Source organism: Bolinopsis microptera, chromosome 6 (genome assembly GCF_026151205.1).
Source record: "Bolinopsis microptera isolate Bmic1 chromosome 6, MBARI_Bmic_1.0, whole genome shotgun sequence".
Lineage (NCBI taxonomy): Eukaryota > Metazoa > Ctenophora > Tentaculata > Lobata > Bolinopsidae > Bolinopsis > Bolinopsis microptera.
In genome coordinates, this window is record NC_087077.1 from 20,380,268 (window position 1) to 20,402,883 (window position 22,616).

Sequence of the window (22,616 nt, forward strand, 5' to 3'; positions counted from 1 at the left end):
GTGAGAATTTTATCAATTATCTCATTTTGACCCAGAAACTTGATTGCAATCCAAAAAGCGAAATATCCAATTATTCACAGTATTACAAATGCACGGAAGTATCAATTATCATTAAAGGTATACGCGGCCATAAATATTTGATTTTTATTTGAGGCAAAACATTGTAATGTAAGGCCGGAAACTACAATTCAATAAAATTAATAAAAACGCTTTAACGCACCGTTCACAGAAACCATCAAATAACGGATTTTGAACTTGTAGTTGTACGTAATTATTCGACTTTAAAATGCAGTACTTTAAATTAAAATCAGATGATTTCTTGAGCTCAGACGTCAATATCTCGCGTTAATTTTAGTTTGAAGATAAATCTTGACCGACTAGTAATACTTTGTGGAAGGTCCAGCATAATGGAAATGGAATGATCTGGAACTTCTTGAATCTTTTGGTAAAAGTTCTAGCTCATTCTACCATGCCGGACTTGTTAATAAAAGGTATAAAAAGTTCTAGCTCTAGCTTCTACCATGCTGGACTTGTTAATAAAAGGTATAAAAAGTTCTTGCTTATTAATATTAGACGATAAGAACGACTGTGCTCAAGCTAATCTCGTCGCTTTTCATTTGTCGTTTGAAGTTGGGTCGGGCACTTAATCAGCCGACAGCGTAAGTCTACGTGTTAACGTCACGTGTTACCATGGTTACAACACTCTTAACGTCACGTCGTCACGTGTCAAACCACCCCGAGAAAGAATGGCTGGTCAACTTTATATTGACAGCACTGATCTTAATCTCACGCACAAACAGATTCCGAGCGTGCTAAATCACTTTACACTGGAACTTTTAGGGACGATATTTTACCAGGTGCTTGAGCTGGGTTAGGGTTAGGGTCAGAGTAGAGGGTTACTTAGTGATAGTCACCTTGGTTACCTGGTTACCTGGTTACCTGGTTACCTGGTTACCTGGTTACCTGGTGACCTGGTTACCTGGTTACCTGGTTACCAGGTGCTTGAGCTGGGTTAGGGTCGGGGTCAGAGCAGAGGGTTACTTAGTCACGTGCGACAGTTCAGTGTAGAGTGATTTATCATCATCCAACAGATTCATAATCATAAATAATGTCGTACAATTTGTATCGTGTTGTTAACGCGAAATTAGTTCGACAGAACTCTTTTAATAAAAGCACTTTTGCTATTGATTCATCCATTGCAGTTTTACTTTTATGATTAAGGAATCAATGAAGATATCTCCAACAGCTATAAACAAGTTAAAATATGCGTTTTGAACTCTAATGTATGTTTTATGTGTTAACCCCGTGATGCCTATGTATCTGTTGTTTCCATGTATTTATTAAAATGTTATTTCTTACAATCGGTAATTTTGCGACGATTCAGCTATTTTAGAGATTTAGAACCTGATTTTCTAACGACTAAACTGATGGTAATTTTTGACCCAATGCGGATTTGGTTCCATAAATCGCAAAAGCTACCCAGTGCGATCATATTTCGTTTCGTTTTCAGAGTAATTTATGGAACCAATCCAACTTTTGTTTTGATATGATGCTGTGATTAAAGATTTCTGATTGAAGATTTCTGACTGGTTCTAAAAATGTCCATTATGACTATTACCAGTAGCCATCCGATTTTTGTCGAGTTTCCGACAAAAACTAATTCAACGTCTAAAATTATATTTTCCAAAAAGTGATTACGTAATATGCGAATGACCCCTTAGTAAACTGGTTTCTTAATAATGGACATTCTTTGGAAGTATGAAGGGCATTGGGTCCAAACATTTGACTAAAACCATTTATATCTACAACCACTAAAGGAAGTTTTATTAGCTAAAATATTTTTACAGTTTCTTTTAACAACCCTTATAAATATTCTTTTAATTTATTTACCGCTGATTATCATTGAGTTATTTAATACTATTCGTGCTATATTTGAAAACGGGATTGAACCAGAGTCACATTTCATTGGCCTTCATAATACTAACATCTTACTAACGTTGCAGTGCCAGAATTACTCATAGCGTCCCTTTGACATCAATTAGAGTACTAAATTAATAAAGTAACTACCTTCAAACTTAAAACTCGTATCGTAGTCCCTGCACATCACTACAATCTTATGTAGTGTGAGGGTGTGCATTTAAAAGTTTCTAAATCTCTTTCAATACTCCAAAATAACACGAGTTAAAGTGCACACGAGTTAAGTTCTTCACAGTCGGTTCAATCCCACAAAAAGAATTTTAATTTGTCAATATTAATTGAATATCAACATCCAATGCTATCCAGAAGTTATGGGTTTTGTTTTTTAAAAGAAGAATCTCTTTATTCATACATGATCAATTATTCTTTCGTTCATCATTTTCGTTCAGTCGTTCACCTTTTAACTTGATATAGATCGACCTATTATATCCAAAATATTATCACGATTGAAGGCTTAAAATTTGTTATTAAATTTTGTTGACTTTCTTTTCCTTTCGGTATTGAATCGTTTAAACCGTGAGGTGGTACTGGTAGTGTAGTATAAGTGGGCTTACAAAGTGGCAATATAGAATCACAATGTTTCGTTTAAGATATTAAAGGAAATGAATTTCTAAGAAAAGCTTCTATTAGCTACTTTGATTGGACCTTATATTAGTGGCAATAACTTAATATTCTAAAAAGTAGATGTTTGTAAAGGTAATAGTGGCAATAACTTAATATTCTAAAAAGTAGATGTTTGTAAAGGTAATAGTGGCAATAACTTAATATTCTAAAAAGTAGATGTTTGTAAAGGTAATAGTGGCAATAACTTAATATTCTAAAAAGTAGATGTTTGTAAAGGTTTGGGGGAGGGGGTTTTCGAGGGAATTAATGCCGAGAGGTTACTGATTCTTTAAAGATTACTTGATTACATACCTGGCAAGCTTTCTTGCTTTTGAAATTTGAAATGTTGAGATCAAACTTAATTTAACCACGCTTGTTTTACTTTGATCACAACTCTAACCGAATGATTCAAGTACATAAATTTACCGATGAGCAAACCCAAAAGGGTTTTTTTTTAAAAAACCTCTTCAAAAATTTTTTAATTTTTTAAAAAGGATGAAAAATTAAAATTTAGGTTAAATTTTTTCAAAAAAAATTGTTTTAGAAAAAGCTCCGAAATGTTCGTTATAATACGACAACGGTGTAGTTATTAACTAATACTAATAGCTTTATAGCTCTCGGCCCGCCCTTATTCATTACTGATCTATTGTAGGGATGTTAAAGGCCCGCTTATAGCTTTTAAATGCAAAGCATACGATCATTATGGCCAGAATACTTGAATTATACATAGATTATGCAGGAAGACTAGACAAAACCAGTCATTAGCCACAGAGGCCCTGTGGGCGGGGGAGCGTACTATAAGTGCGTGATGGCCTCCTCAATATTATATAGAGCCATTACACAATCGCCAACTGTTTGGCAGTGAGCCAGCTGGAGAATGAGCCTCGTGACTCTGGTTGTTGCTGGGGCTGAACGCGCAGCATTATGCAAAGAACATATTGTCAGTATTCAGCTGATATATAATGGTTATGAGTGAAACTACTTATGGCATACAGCCACATTTCATGCGGTAATTTACAACATTTACGTCAACGATTCCGGTATTGCATGCCAACTCATCTGGCGATGTTAATATTACCACGTATCAAACATACCTAGATAACATTTCCGTCATTTTATTGAGGTAAAAATTCTTGCTATCTTGGAAGTGAAACTTTTTAAAGGGGACTCAGAAATACTCGGATCATAACAACGTCAACATGGTACGATAACAAATTAGCAGATCACAAAGTATCATAACTACAATGTTATGCTATTTTAGAACTCGAAACATTAGACAGTACTAATCATAAAATCACCATAAAGTGCTACCAATACAAAGTAACATTACCTTATATGGTAGTGTTACCATAGTAATACTACCATATAAGGTAGTGTTACCATAGTAATACTACCATATAAGGTAATACAAAGTCAAATATTCATTTCAGTTTCACTCCTACTCACCTACTGTTTATTGAGTAATTATACACACAAGGTCTAGAATCTAGATGGACACGAAAATTATACAAATTAAGTAACTCAACTTACATAGGTTGCCATAAATCATAACATGAATGAGCTGGAATATATCTCTGAATATACCGGTAGAAAACCTTTTGTACAAAACCCTGCCTAAACATCCATTAGTGCATTGCCGCACCCGCTAAAAAGGAGGTTCGAATGAATGATGGAACCATGACAACAAATGGTAAAAGTGTGTAACATTGCTTCTCTGCTGACGAGGCCAGATATCTAACTATCAGGGAGGCAAAAATATCTGAGGAGCATCACGTGTTCTCCTTATATGGGCATCACGTGTTCATCATGACAGATCACGTGTTCTCCTTATATGGGCATCACGTGACATCATGATAGATCTGACCACACGTAGAACTTCTTGCTCTTCTCGAGACTGATAAAGGCTTGACCCATGGGGTGCCACTTAACAACAGGAACCGCTGAGCTGTGCATTTTAGGGACCTCCTCTCTCTTTAGGGTGCGCGTGTTCCAGACGAATATGTTGCCGTCTGTAGAACCACATGCTATGTACTGTCCGTCTGGACTGAAGGAACAGCGTGTGTGTTCCCCCATTCTTAGCCCATCTGCTGTAAAGGTTGCTATCGCTTGTCTTAGTTTGAGGTCTATGAACTTTATCGTGGACGCGTCCTGAAGGGGATAGAAATCGTTTAATGATGAAAAATATATAATATATCAAATATATAATGTCAACTATATTAAGATAAAATGAAGTTCTTGTATTGTAGTAATATTTTCTATAATAAGACTATTATATACCTTGCAACTACACGCGAGGTACTTCCCACATCCGCTCAGATCCAAGCTTGTTATCCGACCATCTAGGAGCATTTCAAAGGAAGATGTGTCCTGTCTCTCATCCCAGAACCTCAAGCGTTTGTCGAAGTGACCACTCACAATGTCCGTGCTGAATTAAGTTACATTTAAGTTTATATTTCGTGTCTTCGTGGACATACCAAATACAATACTATAATACTTTACAATAAATTATAAACCTATCCTAATACTGGGTAGAATTGCACCTTGATTGATCAAAATATGTCGTCCACAAATAGTTACTCTGTTTAATAAGGTGCTGTCTAACTCCGTGGACAAGTAAATTAAGTAAAGTAATTGAAAGCAGCAGGGCCGTAGCAAGGAACAGAGCCCCTAAAAATGGATATTTTGTTAAGTGTTACATAAGGAAGTTTTACATTGAGTTAACACCAGGGGCGGGGGGGGGGGCACCACTCACTTACCCTTGTTCACTAAGCACAGCGAGATCGTGACAACTTGACCGAGCAAATATCGTCCGTACATCTGAGGAGAACAGTAATTATGTAGCAGGTTTAAGTGAGTTCTAAGCAATGGAATTTGGTGGTGAACTTGTAGGTATGATATACAATACAATCAATACACGTGATAAACATATAAGGAGAACACGTGATCAGACTAAATCTTACTTTTGTTAGTTCTGACGTCCCACAACCTCAGGGTCCTATCATGACTTCCCGACACTATTTTCTGAGAGTGGCTGTAGAATTTGACGCAGTAAATCTTGTTGTCGTGTCCCATAAAAGTGGAGCGGATTTGCCCACCAGCAACTTGCCACATTCTAACTGCTGAGTCGTTTGACCCCGCCACCACGTATTGATCCTGGAATAGTTTCATCTCAATGTCCTGTGAGGCTAGGAGGTTTCAAATCGATGCCAGATTTGAAACCAGGAATTCTGGTTCTGAGCTAAAATTCTCTACCAGTAGTTTCAGAAATATTCGATTTAAAGTGCTTCTTTTAGTTAGAAATTGGATCGAGAAATTAATCTATTAGCAGCGAGTAAATACGTGTACATTAAGAGATAAATTTCAATTTGTATCGGTGGCGCGCACCGTGCGCAGAATAAACACGCGTAACCTAACTACTTGCCATGAAAATTTTAATACTACTTTGGCAGCGCGCGCTACGCGGACAACATTTGTCCATATAATGATTCCTCAAAATGGAGACATTTTCTCAATTTCAGATTTCGCCCAAAACAGCCTAAAACTGATCTATCTTACAAGGTATCAGTTCTAATATGACAGGAAAGTTTTTTGAACCGGTGAAAAAGGATGGTGAAGATAAAATATGCCAAAAATTTAAATTCTGAAATTCATCGAAAAACATCGTAGGGAACCGGAATTCCAAGATAAGAATAAATGTTAACTGTCCTAATAGACCAGGGAGGGTATTTACAGTTGACACCCTGGTAGATCTGGAAGTATTTGGGGCCTTCAGGGGGAAAAATGGGCCGAAAAGGGGCCGAAAAGGGGCATTTTCGGGTGTTTTCAAATTTGAGATTTCAAAGCCAGATTTTCGGCTTTAGTTGGCTGGGACACGCCCAAATTGGTGTGGGTGAGTTGCATAGAGGTAGTACAAGTGTGATCCGTTGCAGAAATCCGGGTTCCCAAGATTCAAAATGACTTGACAAGATTTTGTAAAAAATTGGAGACATTTTGGAATCCATGGGAATTTTTTGGAGACATCCATATTTCGCCCTAAAACGTCTCCAATGAGTTTGTTTGGCACCCTGGTTAATCTGGAAGTACGTTACCAGTTATTTGGGGCCTTCAGGGGGGAAAATGGGCCGAAAAATGGGCCGGAAAGGGGCATTTTCGGGTGTTTTCAAATTTGAGATTTCAAAGCCAGATTTTCGGCTTTAGTTGGCTGGGACATGCCCAAATTGGTGTGGGTGAGTTGCATAGAGGTAGTACAAGTGTGATCCGTTGCAGAAATCTGGGTTCCCAAGATTCAAAATGACTTGACAAGATTTTGTAAAAAATTGGAGACATTTTGGAATCCATGGGAATTTTTTGGAGACATCCATATTTCGCCCTAAAACGTCTCCAATGAGTTTGGTTGGCACCCTGGTTGATCTGGAAGTACGTTACCAGTTATTTGGGGCCTTCAGGGGGGAAAATGGGCCGAAAAATGGGCCGGAAAGGGGCATTTTCGGGTGTTTTCAAATTTGAGATTTCAAAGCCAGATTTTCGGCTTTAGTTGGCTGGGACATGCCCAAATTGGTGTGGGTGAGTTGCATAGAGGTAGTACAAGTGTGATCCGTTGCAGAAATCTGGGTTCCCAAGATTCAAAATGACTTGACAAGATTTTGTAAAAAATTGGAGACATTTTGGAATCCATGGGAATTTTTTGGAGACATCCATATTTCGCCCTAAAACGTCTCCAATGAGTTTGGTTGGCACCCTGGTTGATCTGGAAGTACGTTACCAGTTATTTGGGGCCTTCAGGGGGGAAAATGGGCCGAAAAATGGGCCGAAAAGGGGCATTTTCGGGTGTTTTCAAATTTGAGATTTCAAAGCCAGATTTTCGGCTTTAGTTGGCTGGGACATGCCCAAATTGGTGTGGGTGAGTTGCATAGAGGTAGTACAAGTGTGGACCGTTGCAGAAATCCGGGTTCCCAAGATTCAAAATGACTTGAAAAGATTTTGTAAAAAATTGGACACCCGAAAATGCCCCTTTTCGGCCCATTTTTCGGCACCATTTTCCCCCCTGGCTCTGAAGGCCCCAAATAACTGGTAACGTACTTCCAGATCAACCAGGGTGCCAACCAAACTCATCGGAGACGTTTTAGGGCGAAATATGGATGTCTCCAAAAAATTCCCATGGATTCCAAAATGTCTCCAATTTTTTACAAAATCTTTTCAAGTCATTTTGAATCTTGGGAACCCGGATTTCTGCAACGGATCACACTTGTACTACCTCTATGCAACTCACCCACACCAATTTGGGCATGTCCTAGCCAACTAAAGCCGAAAATCTGGCTTTGAAATCTCAAATTTGAAAACACCCGAAAATGTCCCTTTTCGGCCCATTTTTCGGCCCATTTTCGCCCCTGAAGGCCCCAAATAACTGGTAACGTACTTCCAGATCAACCAGGGTGCCAACCAAACTCATTGGAGACGTTTTAGGGCGAAATATGGATGTCTCCAAAAAATTCCCATGGATTCCAAAATGTCTCCAATTTTTTACAAAATCTTGTCAAGTCATTTTGAATCTTGGGAACCCGGATTTCTGCAACGGATCACACTTGTACTACCTCTATGCAACTCACCCACACCAATTTGGGCGTGTCCCAGCCAACTAAAGCCGAAAATCTGGCTTTGAAATCTCAAATTTGAAAACACCCGAAAATGCCCCTTTCCGGCCCATTTTTCGGCCCATTTTCCCCCCTGAAGGCCCCAAATAACTGGTAGCGTACTTCCAGATCAACCAGGGTGCTAACCAAACTCATTGGAGACGTTTTAGGGCGAAATATGGATGTCTCCAAAAAATTCCCATGGATTCCAAAATGTCTCCAATTTTTTACAAAATCTTGTCAAGTCATTTTGAATCTTGGGAACCCGGATTTCTGCAACGGATCACACTTGTACTACCTCTATGCAACTCACCCACACCAATTTGGGCGTGTCCCAGCCAACTAAAGCCGAAAATCTGGCTTTGAAATCTCAAATTTGAAAACACCCGAAAATGCCCCTTTTCGGCCCATTTTTCGGCCCATTTTCGCCCCTGAAGGCCCCAAATAACTGGTAACGTACTTCCAGATCAACCAGGGTGCCAACCAAACTCATTGGAGACGTTTTAGGGCGAAATATGGATGTCTCCAAAAAATTCCCATGGATTCCAAAATGTCTCCAATTTTTTACAAAATCTTGTCAAGTCATTTTGAATCTTGGGAACCCGGATTTCTGCAACGGATCACACTTGTACTACCTCTATGCAACTCACCCACACCAATTTGGGCGTGTCCCAGCGAACTAAAGCCGAAAATCTGGCTTTGAAATCTCAAATTTGAAAACACCCGAAAATGCCCCTTTTCGGCCCATTTTTCGGCCCATTTTCCCCCCTGAAGGCCCCAAATAACTGGTAACGTACTTCCAGATCAACCAGGGTGCCAACCAAACTCATTGGAGACGTTTTAGGGCGAAATATGGATGTCTCCAAAAAATTCCCATGGATTCCAAAATGTCTCCAATTTTTTACAAAATCTTGTCAAGTCATTTTGAATCTTGGGAACCCGGATTTCTGCAACGGATCACACTTGTACTACCTCTATGCAACTCACCCACACCAATTTGGGCGTGTCCCAGCCAACTAAAGCCGAAAATCTGGCTTTGAAATCTCAAATTTGAAAACACCCGAAAATGCCCCTTTCCGGCCCATTTTTCGGCCCATTTTCCCCCCTGAAGGCCCCAAATAACTGGTAACGTACTTCCAGATCAACCAGGGTGCTAACCAAACTCATTGGAGACGTTTTAGAACGAAATATGGATGTCTCCAAAAAATTCCCATGGATTCCAAAATGTCTCCAATTTTTTACAAAATCTTGTCAAGTCATTTTGAATCTTGGGAACCCGGATTTCTGCAACGGATCACACTTTTACTACCTCTATGCAACTCACCCACACCAATTTGGGCGTGTCCCAGCCAACTAAAGCCGAAAATCTGGCTTTGAAATCTCAAATTTGAAAACACCCGAAAATGCCCCTTTTCGGCCCATTTTTCGATCCATTTTCCCCCCTGAAGGCCCCAAATAACTGGTAACGTACTTCCAGATCAACCAGGGTGCCAACCAAACTCATTGGAGACGTTGTAGGGCGAAATATGGATGTCTCCAAAAAATTCCCATGGATTCCAAAATGTCTCCAATTTTTTACAAAATCTTGTCAAGTCATTTTGAATCTTGGGAACCCGGATTTCTGCAACGGATCACACTTGTACTACCTCTATGCAACTCACCCACACCAATTTGGGCGTGTCCCAGCCAACTAAAGCCGAAAATCTGGCTTTGAAATCTCAAATTTGAAAACACCCGAAAATGCCCCTTTTCGGCCCATTTTTCGGCCCATTTTCGCCCCTGAAGGCCCCAAATAACTGGTAACGTACTTCCAGATCAACCAGGGTGCCAACCAAACTCATTGGAGACGTTTTAGGGCGAAATATGGATGTCTCCAAAAAATTCCCATGGATTCCAAAATGTCTCCAATTTTTTACAAAATCTTGTCAAGTCATTTTGAATCTTGGGAACCCGGATTTCTGCAACGGATCACACAAGTGTACTACCTCTATGCAACTCACCCACACCAATTTGGGCGTGTCCCAGCCAACTAAAGCCGAAAATCTGGCTTTGAAATCTCAAATTCGAAAACACCCGAAAATGCCCCTTTCCGGCCCATTTTTCGGCCCATTTTCCCCCCTGAAGGCCCCAAATAACTGGTAACGTACTTCCAGATCAACCAGGGTGCTAACCAAACTCATTGGAGACGTTTTAGGGCGAAATATGGATGTCTCCAAAAAATTCCCATGGATTCCAAAATGTCTCCAATTTTTTACAAAATCTTGTCAAGTCATTTTGAATCTTGGGAACCCGGATTTCTGCAACGGATCACACTTGTACTACCTCTATGCAACTCACCCACACCAATTTGGGCGTGTCCCAGCCAACTAAAGCCGAAAATCTGGCTTTGAAATCTCAAATTTGAAAACACCCGAAAATGCCCCTTTTCGGCCCATTTTTCGGCCCATTTTCGCCCCTGAAGGCCCCAAATAACTGGTAACGTACTTCCAGATCAACCAGGGTGCCAACCAAACTCATTGGAGACGTTTTAGGGCGAAATATGGATGTCTCCAAAAAATTCCCCTGGATTCCAAAATGTTTCCAATTTTTTACAAAATCTTGTCAAGTCATTTTGAATCTTGGGAACCCGGATTTCTGCAACGGATCACACTTGTACTACCTCTATGCAACTCACCCACACCAATTTGGGCGTGTCCCAGCCAACTAAAGCCGAAAATCTGGCTTTGAAATCTCAAATTTGAAAACACCCGAAAATGCCCCTTTCCGGCCCATTTTTCGGCCCATTTTACCCCCTGAAGGCCCCAAATAACTGGTAACGTACTTCCAGATCAACCAGGGTGCTAACCAAACTCATTGGAGACGTTTTAGGGCGAAATATGGATGTCTCCAAAAAATTCCCATGGATTCCAAAATGTCTCCAATTTTTTACAAAATCTTGTCAAGTCATTTTGAATCTTGGGAACCCGGATTTCTGCAACGGATCACACTTGTACTACCTCTATGCAACTCACCCACACCAATTTGGGCGTGTCCCAGCCAACTAAAGCCGAAAATCTGGCTTTGAAATCTCAAATTTGAAAACACCCGAAAATGCCCCTTTTCGGCCCATTTTTCGGCCCATTTTCCCCCCTGAAGGCCCCAAATAACTGGTAACGTACTTCCAGATCAACCAGGGTGCCAACCAAACTCATTGGAGACGTTTTAGGGCGAAATATGGATGTCTCCAAAAAATTCCCATGGATTCCAAAATGTCTCCAATTTTTTACAAAATCTTGTCAAGTCATTTTGAATCTTGGGAACCCGGATTTCTGCAACGGATCACACTTGTACTACCTCTATGCAACTCACCCACACCAATTTGGGCGTGTCCCAGCCAACTAAAGCCGAAAATCTGGCTTTGAAATCTCAAATTTGAAAACACCCGAAAATGCCCCTTTCCGGCCCATTTTTCGGCCCATTTTCCCCCCTGAAGGCCCCAAATAACTGGTAACGTACTTCCAGATCAACCAGGGTGCTAACCAAACTCATTGGAGACGTTTTAGGGCGAAATATGGATGTCTCCAAAAAATTCCCATGGATTCCAAAATGTCTCCAATTTTTTACAAAATCTTGTCAAGTCATTTTGAATCTTGGGAACCCGGATTTCTGCAACGGATCACACTTGTACTACCTCTATGCAACTCACCCACACCAATTTGGGCGTGTCCCAGCCAACTAAAGCCGAAAATCTGGCTTTGAAATCTCAAATTTGAAAACACCCGAAAATGCCCCTTTTCGGCCCATTTTTCGGCCCATTTTCCCCCCTGAAGGCCCCAAATAACTGGTAACGTACTTCCAGATCAACCAGGGTGCCAACCAAACTCATTAGAGACGTTTTAGGGCGAAATATGGATGTCTCCAAAAAATTCCCATGGATTCCAAAATGTCTCCAATTTTTTACAAAATCTTGTCAAGTCATTTTGAATCTTGGGAACCCGGATTTCTGCAACGGATCACACTTATACTACCTCTATGCAACTCACCCACACCAATTTGGGCGTGTCCCAGCCAACTAAAGCCGAAAATCTGGCTTTGAAATCTCAAATTTGAAAACACCTGAAAATGCCCCTTTTCGGCCCATTTTTCGGCCCATTTTCCCCCCTGAAGGCCCCAAATAACTGGTAACGTACTTCCAGATCAACCAGGGTGCCAACCAAACTCATTGGAGACGTTTTAGGGCGAAATATGGATGTCTCCAAAAAATTCCCATGGATTCCAAAATGTCTCCAATTTTTTACAAAATCTTGTCAAGTCATTTTGAATCTTGGGAACCCGGATTTCTGCAACGGATCACACTTGTACTACCTCTATGCAACTCACCCACACCAATTTGGGCGTGTCCCAGCCAACTAAAGCCGAAAATCTGGCTTTGAAATCTCAAATTTGAAAACACCCGAAAATGCCCCTTTTCGGCCCATTTTTCGGCCCATTTTCCCCCCTGAAGGCCCCAAATAACTGGTAACGTACTTCCAGATCAACCAGGGTGCCAACCAAACTCATTGGAGACGTTTTAGGGCGAAATATGGATGTCTCCAAAAAATTCCCATGGATTTCAAAATGTCTCCAATTTTTTACAAAATCTTGTCAAGTCATTTTGAATCTTGGGAACCCGGATTTCTGCAACGGATCACACTTGTACTACCTCTATGCAACTCACCCACACCAATTTGGGCGTGTCCCAGCGAACTAAAGCCGAAAATCTGGCTTTGAAATCTCAAATTTGAAAACACCCGAAAATGCCCCTTTTCGGCCCATTTTCGGCCCATTTTCCCCCCTGAAGGCCCCAAATAACTGGTAACGTACTTCCAGATCAACCAGGGTGCTAACCAAACTCATTGGAGACGTTTTAGGGCGAAATATGGATGTCTCCAAAAAATTCCCATGGATTCCAAAATGTCTCCAATTTTTTACAAAATCTTGTCAAGTCATTTTGAATCTTGGGAACCCGGATTTCTGCAACGGATCACACTTGTACTACCTCTATGCAACTCACCCACACCAATTTGGGCGTGTCCCAGCCAACTAAAGCCGAAAATCTGGCTTTGAAATCTCAAATTTGAAAACACCCGAAAATGCCCCTTTTCGGCCCATTTTTCGGCCCATTTTCCCCCCTGAAGGCCCCAAATAACTGGTAACGTACTTCCAGATCAACCAGGGTGCCAACCAAACTCATTGGAGACGTTTTAGGGCGAAATATGGATGTCTCCAAAAAATTCCCATGGATTCCAAAATGTCTCCAATTTTTTACAAAATCTTGTCAAGTCATTTTGAATCTTGGGAACCCGGATTTCTGCAACGGATCACACTTGTACTACCTCTATGCAACTCACCCACACCAATTTGGGCGTGTCCCAGCGAACTAAAGCCGAAAATCTGGCTTTGAAATCTCAAATTTGAAAACACCCGAAAATGCCCCTTTTCGGCCCATTTTCGGCCCATTTTCCCCCCTGAAGGCCCCAAATAACTGGTAACGTACTTCCAGATCAACCAGGGTGCTAACCAAACTCATTGGAGACGTTTTAGGGCGAAATATGGATGTCTCCAAAAAATTCCCATGGATTCCAAAATGTCTCCAATTTTTTACAAAATCTTGTCAAGTCATTTTGAATCTTGGGAACCCGGATTTCTGCAACGGATCACACTTGTACTACCTCTATGCAACTCACCCACACCAATTTGGGCGTGTCCCAGCCAACTAAAGCCGAAAATCTGGCTTTGAAATCTCAAATTTGAAAACACCCGAAAATGCCCCTTTTCGGCCCATTTTTCGGCCCATTTTCGCCCCTGAAGGCCCCAAATAACTGGTAACGTACTTCCAGATCAACCAGGGTGCCAACCAAACTCATTGGAGACGTTTTAGGGCGAAATATGGAAAACAAAATTTTGACATATTTTTTTGGCAAATATGGTTTCCCACCCCCCTTTTTTGTCTTCTTTTCGCATGTGAAAGGTCTTAGTTTGTTTGAGGGACAGACCAGAACTCAGTTAAGCCATATACAGCTAATTTAAGTGCTTAAATATCAATAATACGTAATTCCCCTCTAATTCCCCTCCAATTCCCATGAAATTCCCATGGAGACAATGTCTCCAAAATGTCTCCAAATATGAGGAATCATAATATCCATTTGTCAGTGTGTCAGATAGTGGCAATCAGAAGTACGCAAGGCTGGCTGCTAGTTTCTACTGTTAACAGTCAACTCCATATCTCTCTTACCCGTTCGTCAATGTCAATACTCATAACTCCAGCATTGCACCCAGTCAACGTGCTGATACTATCAACATTTGGCACTGAAATACAGAATTATTTAGCAATCGTACAGCCGGAAGTGGAGAAAGTCTTAGAACTAAAATTTATAGCCTATGATGTGCACCAGCTCTATGAGTATCAGTTGGAAGCCCTATTAAAACTGTAAAATAATTATAACTAACGATTACTGGATCTCCATAACTTGACACATTTATCTGCCCCTCCTGTAGCAAACATCGTCCCTTGATAACTGAAGGCTAACGAGTATAACTCGCTCGAATGTTGCTCCTGAAAACGTGGCCTTCAGACATTAATAAACCATTATTATATGTGCTATATGTTAATGATTTTCCAGACAATAGTAAGAGTAAAACTATAATATTAATCTGATTGGAAATGAAAAATTGTAAAAACTATAAAATGATAATATACCCACCACTTTGTTGGTAACTTGGCTTGGTATGATAGCAGGTCCGGAGTACAGTCTGCAGCGAGATGAAACACTGATAATAAACATGTGTTAAGTAATGGATACTTTGCTACTTTTTAACGACCAATCAATAACTAGAATATTTTTCACTAGTCAAAATAAACCATCATCTTTCCATCACCCACGTGCACTGCAATCAGCGAAGAAGGCACAATTTCTGTTACAACAAAAAGTATTAGAATCAGTACACTAAAATCACAAACACATGCTGCCTACTGGTTAAGGGAAATGGGTCATACCAGACTCTAGGTAAAGGTAAGTATAGGTTAATAGACCATGCCTAATCAACTAAAGAATAACCCTGGTTCAATGAGACACAGCTGGATAACAGGTCACAGCACGTGTGATGACGTCACAGCACGTGTGATGACGTCACAGCACGTGTGATGACGTCACAGCACGTGTGATGACGTCACAGCACGTGTGATGACGTCACAGCACGTGTGATGACGTCACAGCACGTGTGATGACGTCACAGCACGTGTGATGACGTCACAGCACGTGTGATGACGTCACAGCACGTGTGATGACGTCACAGCACGTGTGATGACGTCACAGCACGTGTGGTTCAATGAGACACAGCTGGATAACAGGTCACAGCACGTGTGAAGACGTCACAGCACGTGTGGTTCAATGCGACACAGCTGGATAACAGGTAACTTACGAACTGTGCCTTGATTCGTGGTCCTCGCTCTCAGACTCAGATTTGCGGAATAAACGAGAGAATAGTCCAGCACGCCCCCCGGCACCACTATTCGATATTCCACCCAAACTAAACACATGTTTACATTAGGCTCCTTATTCCAAACCTTATTATCTTAAGGATGTTTTATATGAGGTGTGAGATGGCATCTTTGTGGTTGTGATAAAGTTGATGAGCAGATTTTTAGCATTCCATTGTTTTATTAGAATCACTAAATCATCCTGACACTATTGATACAAACATTTTATATAACTGTGACAGAAAGGCCTACCGGCTGCGGGGAAGCGATAAAATATCAACTTGAGAAAGGTTAGAGGTGTGATTAACACTTAACAAACTGAAATAACAACTATTTTCAAGAGAGAGAGGAAGTGCCGACATGTAATAAAAAGAACGGCGGAGTGAACACGTGGTGCTAGGGACAAAAGGAAATCGCGGCATGTACAGAATCGCGATTTTTCCCATTTTTTGCGACAAATTTTACATGTCTTGCGGTATCAAACGCGGTAAAAATCGCAGTATCGCGATTTTCTTTTGACCCTGCGTGATGCCCACATAAGGAGTGAACACCTTTACATGCAGACCCCAATGATATAACATGTTACATACGATTGTTCGGGCGAGTTGTTATCTTCTTTTCTTGCACTTTCTAATTCGTAGAACATCTGGTGCTCTTTCAACCTGAGTGTTGAACTAACTAAAGAGGGTGTTGAAAATCATGCTATAAATTTAGGGCCTGAGGCCTGGATATATGTAGAACAGGGACAAGTTATGTAAAATGTTTCCAATCAGTAACTAATTGGATGGTTTGTGAACAGTATAATTAGTAAAAACACGTGATAAATGCCTTGTTAAGGTGATATCGATAAACCATACTAACTTTTTCATTGTGTCGTTGTGCATGTTCACTACATCCGCCTCCTCCTTTTTGTGGAGGAGTATTTTCTCCAGCATGTGCTGGTTCTCCATCAGTAGGTTCTTGTTGTCCTCCTCTAGTTTCCTACACATTAGCTGGAGAGTTGTAAACTCGTCTCTTAACACACCTGAAAAAAAAAACATTGTAGTTAGACATCTCTTGGAAACTTCCTAGACACCCTTCCAGACAAGCCCCCTACTCCTGGATACAGTGCAGAAAACTCAATAATAGACTGGTGCAGTCAAGGAGGTGGTCCGCAGATTGCGCGATGGCCGTGAAGATGCCTACTTCTGAACCTATCAATAGGTTCAATAGGTAGGTAGATACTTTCCATATTTGTAGCGGAATGGATTATGGGCAGTGAGAGATGATTGAAAAAGTCATTCTCAATAAAACAATAAATTTGAAAATAATGAGGAAGAGGAGTACTACCATTTTCCTGCTCTAAACGGAAGCACTTCCCATCCAAGTTAATGATCTGAGTCTCTTTACTTCCGACATCCTTAACCTTCATAGCCATTCTCAGCATCTCCCGCTGTGTGTTCTCATGTTGTCTTATTAGCTGGATATTCTCCTGACAAATATGGTTATTTACTCGTTTGTTTTATTAACATAGTTAACTAAGTTAAGTCTCCTTCTAGCCTCCACTTAATCATCTCAAAGCAATTACACACACAATTAGAGGCACATTCCCTAATCTACAGTATCTTGCCTAATAAAGCTATGTAGTTGAAGTAGTACTACTACATACTAAGCTAAGTAGTTGCTAAACAATACTGTTAATTAAAACTGTAATATCTAAATTTTAAGTTAAAACCCCTGCCTCCCACCTGCTGAAGAGATAGAAAGTTCTTATCATTTTCTGTGAGTTTCTTGCCAGGATCGTTTATAATACTCTTAATATCCTCCTGTCTCCTGAGATTCTCATAGTCTAACTTCTTTATCTTTCCTCTATATTGCTCGAGTGTACTGTACAGTGACGCGACTGTGGGAATGTTAAATATATATTATATATTATGTGATATATAATTTTATCATATTATGTTATTACATTATGTAAAATATATATATTATGGTACATTTTATCTGCTGCATTTTAGAACTTTAGAACAATGATATTCCCATGGCTGATGGCGGGAATCCAATTTTTCCTAATGGCAGTATTGGGCTGACGTTACGAATCATCCACTCACCTTATCACGTGATAGATTAACTAAAACTACTTACAGCTATTAAAGATGTCCTCATAGGGGGCTGTCTCTCTGTTGTTTCGTTCTCTTAGTTTCTCCACAAACTGTTTGGGCCAAGTTCCACTGATTACTATTTCCCAGGTTTTGGGTTGTTTTCGTTTTGAGCTTTCACCCATATATCATCCTATTGACCTTCTATTGTCCCCTGTACCGCTGGGCCATCCTAGATAACGTTATCTATAAAATTACTTACAGTAACTCAACATACAATTACTTACAAAACATGCTGAATATTAAACTGGACTAGTATATATCTATATTATATTTTAAACTTGACGAAATTTCCCCGGCAACGGGGACATAGAAGAAAAAACACCGAAAATCGACCTCAAAATGACCCTCTGGTGATGCCAAACCCAGCTCGCAAATGGAGTTGAAACCTCGCCATTTTTAGCAGGATTGTAGAAAAAGGATAGGAATAGGCTATAGCATTCTTAGAATTTTGATTTAGGCTTTAGATTTTTTATAATTAACGTCGGAAGTGAGGTTAAATAATCGTTAGAATAATGGCGTTATTTTAGCAAAGGTTTACTGCGCTGTTGCGTAGCAACGATAAAAATGCACGTGCGCGAGCAACCACAGATTAACAACGCGCGTTGTTATGCTGTATGCTACGTCATAATTTCAAAACAAGCTCACATTTACGCTCACGCTATGACTTCTTATAATTTTGTTTGTGATTGCAATATTTTGATGCAGTAAAAAGTATCGATACTTTTTTTTTCGATACTAAATTCGCTAGAGCTACACACAATGCTGACATTACGCCGCGCACACACAATCAACAAAAATATTGTTGTTTTCTAATTACGCAAATAACTTTGCGCAGTTAAACATTTTAATTGCCTGGCAATAATTCAATTGACTGTCATTCTCGATTGAAATATCAGAATTTCACAACTAGCTCACATTTACCCTCATGACGCTATAATTATATACCTATATATATTTATAACTTTGGTTGTGATTGAAATTTTTGATGCGGTAAAAAGTATCGTTTTGGGGCTATATGATGAAGAGAAATTAAAACATAACTGATGCTTAAAATTTCCTCGAACAAAGCTTTCGACTAGCGGCGGGTTTCTAGTATTATATAGTATATAGTATAGTTTCAGTCCATAATGGAATAAAATAAGAGTACAAAATCGCAGCCGTTAGCCTCAATATAATAGGTAATTCAGGATATTTGTGCATCTTGCTTGTAAGTTGAAACCTAATATTATAATGTCTTTTAGGCCCGTATTCACCAAATTTGGTTAAAGTACGACCTTAAAGGAAGAATTTCAAGTGTCACGTTAAAGTGACACTTAAAAGTCTCTAGTATAGTTTGAGGTTGAGATAGACACATTGGCTCAAATTGCAAATTTAAAGTCCCTCTTTATCTGTTTATGAATCTGCAACTTGTAGTTTTTATAGATATAAGTTTGGCAATGACTTGCAAACAAATTAGGTAGAGAGTAAGAGGGATATTAACTTAGTTAAAATATCGGAAAATTATAATACATATTTTCTAGAGAACGTTTCCTTAAAAAGAGCACCTGAAGATTTTGCTGACTACATTATCATAATCTGATAGAAATAATAACACAATAATTTGTAGCAAACCATAACAATTTATCTGGAATTAATTAAATAACAAAAAATAAGTAAATACAAGATAAAAATACGTCATAAAATTATGTTTTATTGATGAAAAGCAAATAATTTTATCATGCTCGTATCATCTTTGTGTCAATTTGAAATATTAAAAAACCCAAAACAAACAGGTAACATTGACTCTTACCAAGAGTGTACGCTTATAAAGCTAATAACGTCAGCCAACTCATCAAATTTCCTACACTCATATCACTGTGTATCTGTAATGTTAAAATGACACAACAACACAGCGTCCCCAGAATGGAATAGGAATATGGGATAATCCGTACAAACATCTAGAACCTTCATTTCAGGGGTCTCCAATTTAGCAGACAAACTCTCTGTCACCATGTTATACATACACAAACTTCCTTTTTCAGAGAAAACAGAATAAAAACCGCACATAAAAACATTTCCTTGTGTTTCAACCTCACTAACCAGCCTCTGATCGTCCATGCTAGGGTTGAGAACTAGCGAATATAACACACTACCGCTGCTAATAGCCAGGAAAGTGTGAGAGTTATAGAACCTAGCTGCTCTACACACCAAACCTTCTGATCCTGGTAACCCTGGTAACCCTGGTAACCCTGGTAACCCTGGTAACCCTGGTAACCCTGGTAACCCTGGTAACGCTAACTCACCACACAACTCACCCTGCAGGGTCCAGATATACACATTACCAGCTGAAGTACCCACTAGCTTATCAGACATGTGTCTGAGAGATACTATCAGGTGAGGAGTGGGGAACTGGGTGAGTTTAGTGAGAGTACCAGAGAGAGGATCATACACCAGGGTCTGAATAAGGAAGGTAGGAGGAGTAGTCACGTGATGCCCATATAAGGGAGCGGGGGTGTCTGGTGTAATGGAGAGGAATATCCGGTCTGATGTGTAGCAATATGTTTCTATCTTCTTGCACTCGTATACTAGGTTAGATGTCTTTATATTTACTATCTTACTACTGTTCTTATCAATACCAAGTAAGAGGTCTCCAAACAACAAGATATCATCTGTAAATGAGCTTAGAGCGGGGGAGATATCCCACGTGTTGACACGCCACGTGTTGATATCAACAAGGTTAATGTTACACTCAGTAAGTATCAAGATGTGTGAAGGTGTGTGAACTGGTTCATATTGTGGGGGTGAGGTTAATTGTTCTGATGACGTCACGTGTTCTGATGACGTCACGTGTTCTGATGACGTCACGTGTGGGGGTGACGTCACGTGGTCTCTGTAGATAAACTTAGCAGACACTAATACAGTATTATCTTTATTCTGCCCGGTTTGATTATTGTTGTTCAGTTTGTACTGATGGTTACAGACCATCTTTATAGGAGGTTTGAAGAGGAAGGGTAGTTTGTAATGTGGGAGCGGCTTCAGCTGAAATTAGAAATATGTCAAATAGGATCATACAGTACAACGGAAACAAATCATATAAAAATTAAACGGGACCAATACAAATAATTACTAAACAATACAACTAAACAATACAACTACACACTCATACATTTAATCACGTCTATACTACCCAGGATCTTTGTTTCTCTATTCCTCATTATCGTATCAATTAAACAGACTCAAACTTTCTACCGTAAAATTGCTCTAAACAAATAGTACTAGTTAAGAATGAATAGAAACTGTTAACCAACAATAATAAATAATAACTGGTAAATTACACTGCTTTTGAAAATCACGAACCTTCTGTTGGCTGTGCTCCTCCTTGTGCTCCTCCTTATTTTCCTCCTTATTTTCCTCTTTGTTAACTTTCTTGCATTTGTTTTTCCGTCTGTCAGCATGTTTAAGTTTCCTATTAAGTTCCTGTTGTATTCTCAGTAGCTCAGCTCTCTTTCTGGAGATCTCATCTCTTGCTGCTTTCTCTACTTCTTCTTGAGTTCTCATCTACAGGCCCTGTTATCTCAAACTCGTGTTTTTACCTTATATGGGCATCACGTTACTGTATGTTTACCATGCTGTTATCTACTAGTCGTCTCAACTCTCATCTTCCTTCCTTCCTTGTATTGATGTAGAGATAATTTCAGGTAATCTATATAGCTATACTATATAGGCAGTACTTACTAATAATTAACATAATTAATTAGGTAGAACTTGCTAATAATTAATATTATCTTGTCATTAAATCAGTCTTTTAGTTTCTGTAGCAGAGCGTCTTGATTGGTTTTTTGTTCAATTTCGAATAAAATGGGGATTAAAACAATGCAGTTCATTTCAAACAGATAGAGTGTAAACAACAAATCAAACAGTGAAATCCTCAATATAATATGATAAAAGTACTGAATATTATTCTGCAACTCAAACTCGTGTGTTTACCTTATATGGGCATCACGTTACTATATGTTTACCATGGTGTTATCTGCTGGGACATTCACAGTTCTCGTGTGACTATCAGTCAGAAGTTCATTAAATAACTAATTAATTAAGGGTGAATATTAAGCTAATATATATAAAAGAATTAATTAAATAGCTACGCAAAAATAATTAGCAGATAATATCAATACATCTTTTCAAGTTTTCTCTTTAGCCAGCAAAGGAACTTTCAACTTTAAAATGCAAATTTTTTATTACGTTAAATAGATAGATAAATAGCAATTAATCACATTATTACGCTTAATCGAGCATTCAAACCAATAAATTAAAGATAAATTAAGGATTTAAAATAAATTCACTGTCAAGATCCAAACTCATTTAGTAATCATATTGATTAAAATGGGACCAGCCGTCAAAACAAACTAAAATTCAAAATTCAAATTGTCAGAGATAATTTAAGATTTAATTAATTTAATTCAGAAATGGGTTAAGAATCAAAACTTATCGATAAATTTCTTAAGAGAAAATTCAAAATTAAATAACAATGCAATAATATAATTAATCTACTGTCTAAAATCTAGATTCAACAAGATTAAATTCCCATGCGCCAAGACAGTTTATCACGGCATGCAATATCACTTTAAAACAACAACTAAATCTAGATTATAAAAAAAACATGCCTGACAAACCTTGCTAATTCTTCTACTTAAACTACATCATGTGGTGTGACGTCATGTCACGTGGTGTGACGTTATGTCACGTGGTGTGACGTCATGTCACGTTACAAATAACGCTAACCTCTCA

At 39.2% G+C, this 22,616-nt stretch overlaps 2 protein-coding genes across 4 annotated transcripts; both read right to left on the reverse strand.

The window, feature by feature from the left end:
- Positions 1 to 3,766: 3,766 nt before the first annotated feature.
- On the reverse strand, positions 3,767 to 18,014 carry LOC134816629 (autophagy-related protein 16-like). 3 transcript variants are annotated; one of them, XM_063825562.1, is made up of 13 exons: positions 17,833 to 18,014; positions 17,436 to 17,590; positions 17,038 to 17,179; positions 16,570 to 16,732; positions 16,299 to 16,370; positions 15,651 to 15,758; positions 14,933 to 14,999; positions 14,679 to 14,784; positions 14,464 to 14,537; positions 5,541 to 5,733; positions 5,337 to 5,397; positions 4,858 to 5,005; positions 3,767 to 4,728 (listed from the first exon to the last, which is right to left on the reverse strand). In XM_063825562.1, the coding sequence occupies exons 1-13, from the start codon at positions 17,969 to 17,971 to the stop codon at positions 4,429 to 4,431; spliced, it is 1,728 nt and encodes a 575-aa protein (XP_063681632.1). In that variant the 5' UTR covers positions 17,972 to 18,014; the 3' UTR covers positions 3,767 to 4,428. The 3 variants fall into 3 exon arrangements, with proteins under 3 accessions (XP_063681632.1, XP_063681633.1, XP_063681634.1); XM_063825563.1 differs by lacking the exon at positions 15,651 to 15,758 and adding an exon at positions 15,961 to 16,026 and having other exon boundaries at positions 4,355 to 4,728; XM_063825564.1 differs by lacking the exon at positions 15,651 to 15,758 and having other exon boundaries at positions 4,355 to 4,728.
- A 4-nt stretch (positions 18,015 to 18,018) lies between these two features.
- Positions 18,019 to 21,495, reverse strand: LOC134817503 (uncharacterized). The gene is made up of 3 exons (XM_063826644.1): positions 21,186 to 21,495; positions 20,144 to 20,867; positions 18,019 to 18,032 (listed from the first exon to the last, which is right to left on the reverse strand). The coding sequence occupies exons 1-3, from the start codon at positions 21,384 to 21,386 to the stop codon at positions 18,019 to 18,021; spliced, it is 939 nt and encodes a 312-aa protein (XP_063682714.1). The 5' UTR covers positions 21,387 to 21,495.
- Positions 21,496 to 22,616: the final 1,121 nt, after the last annotated feature.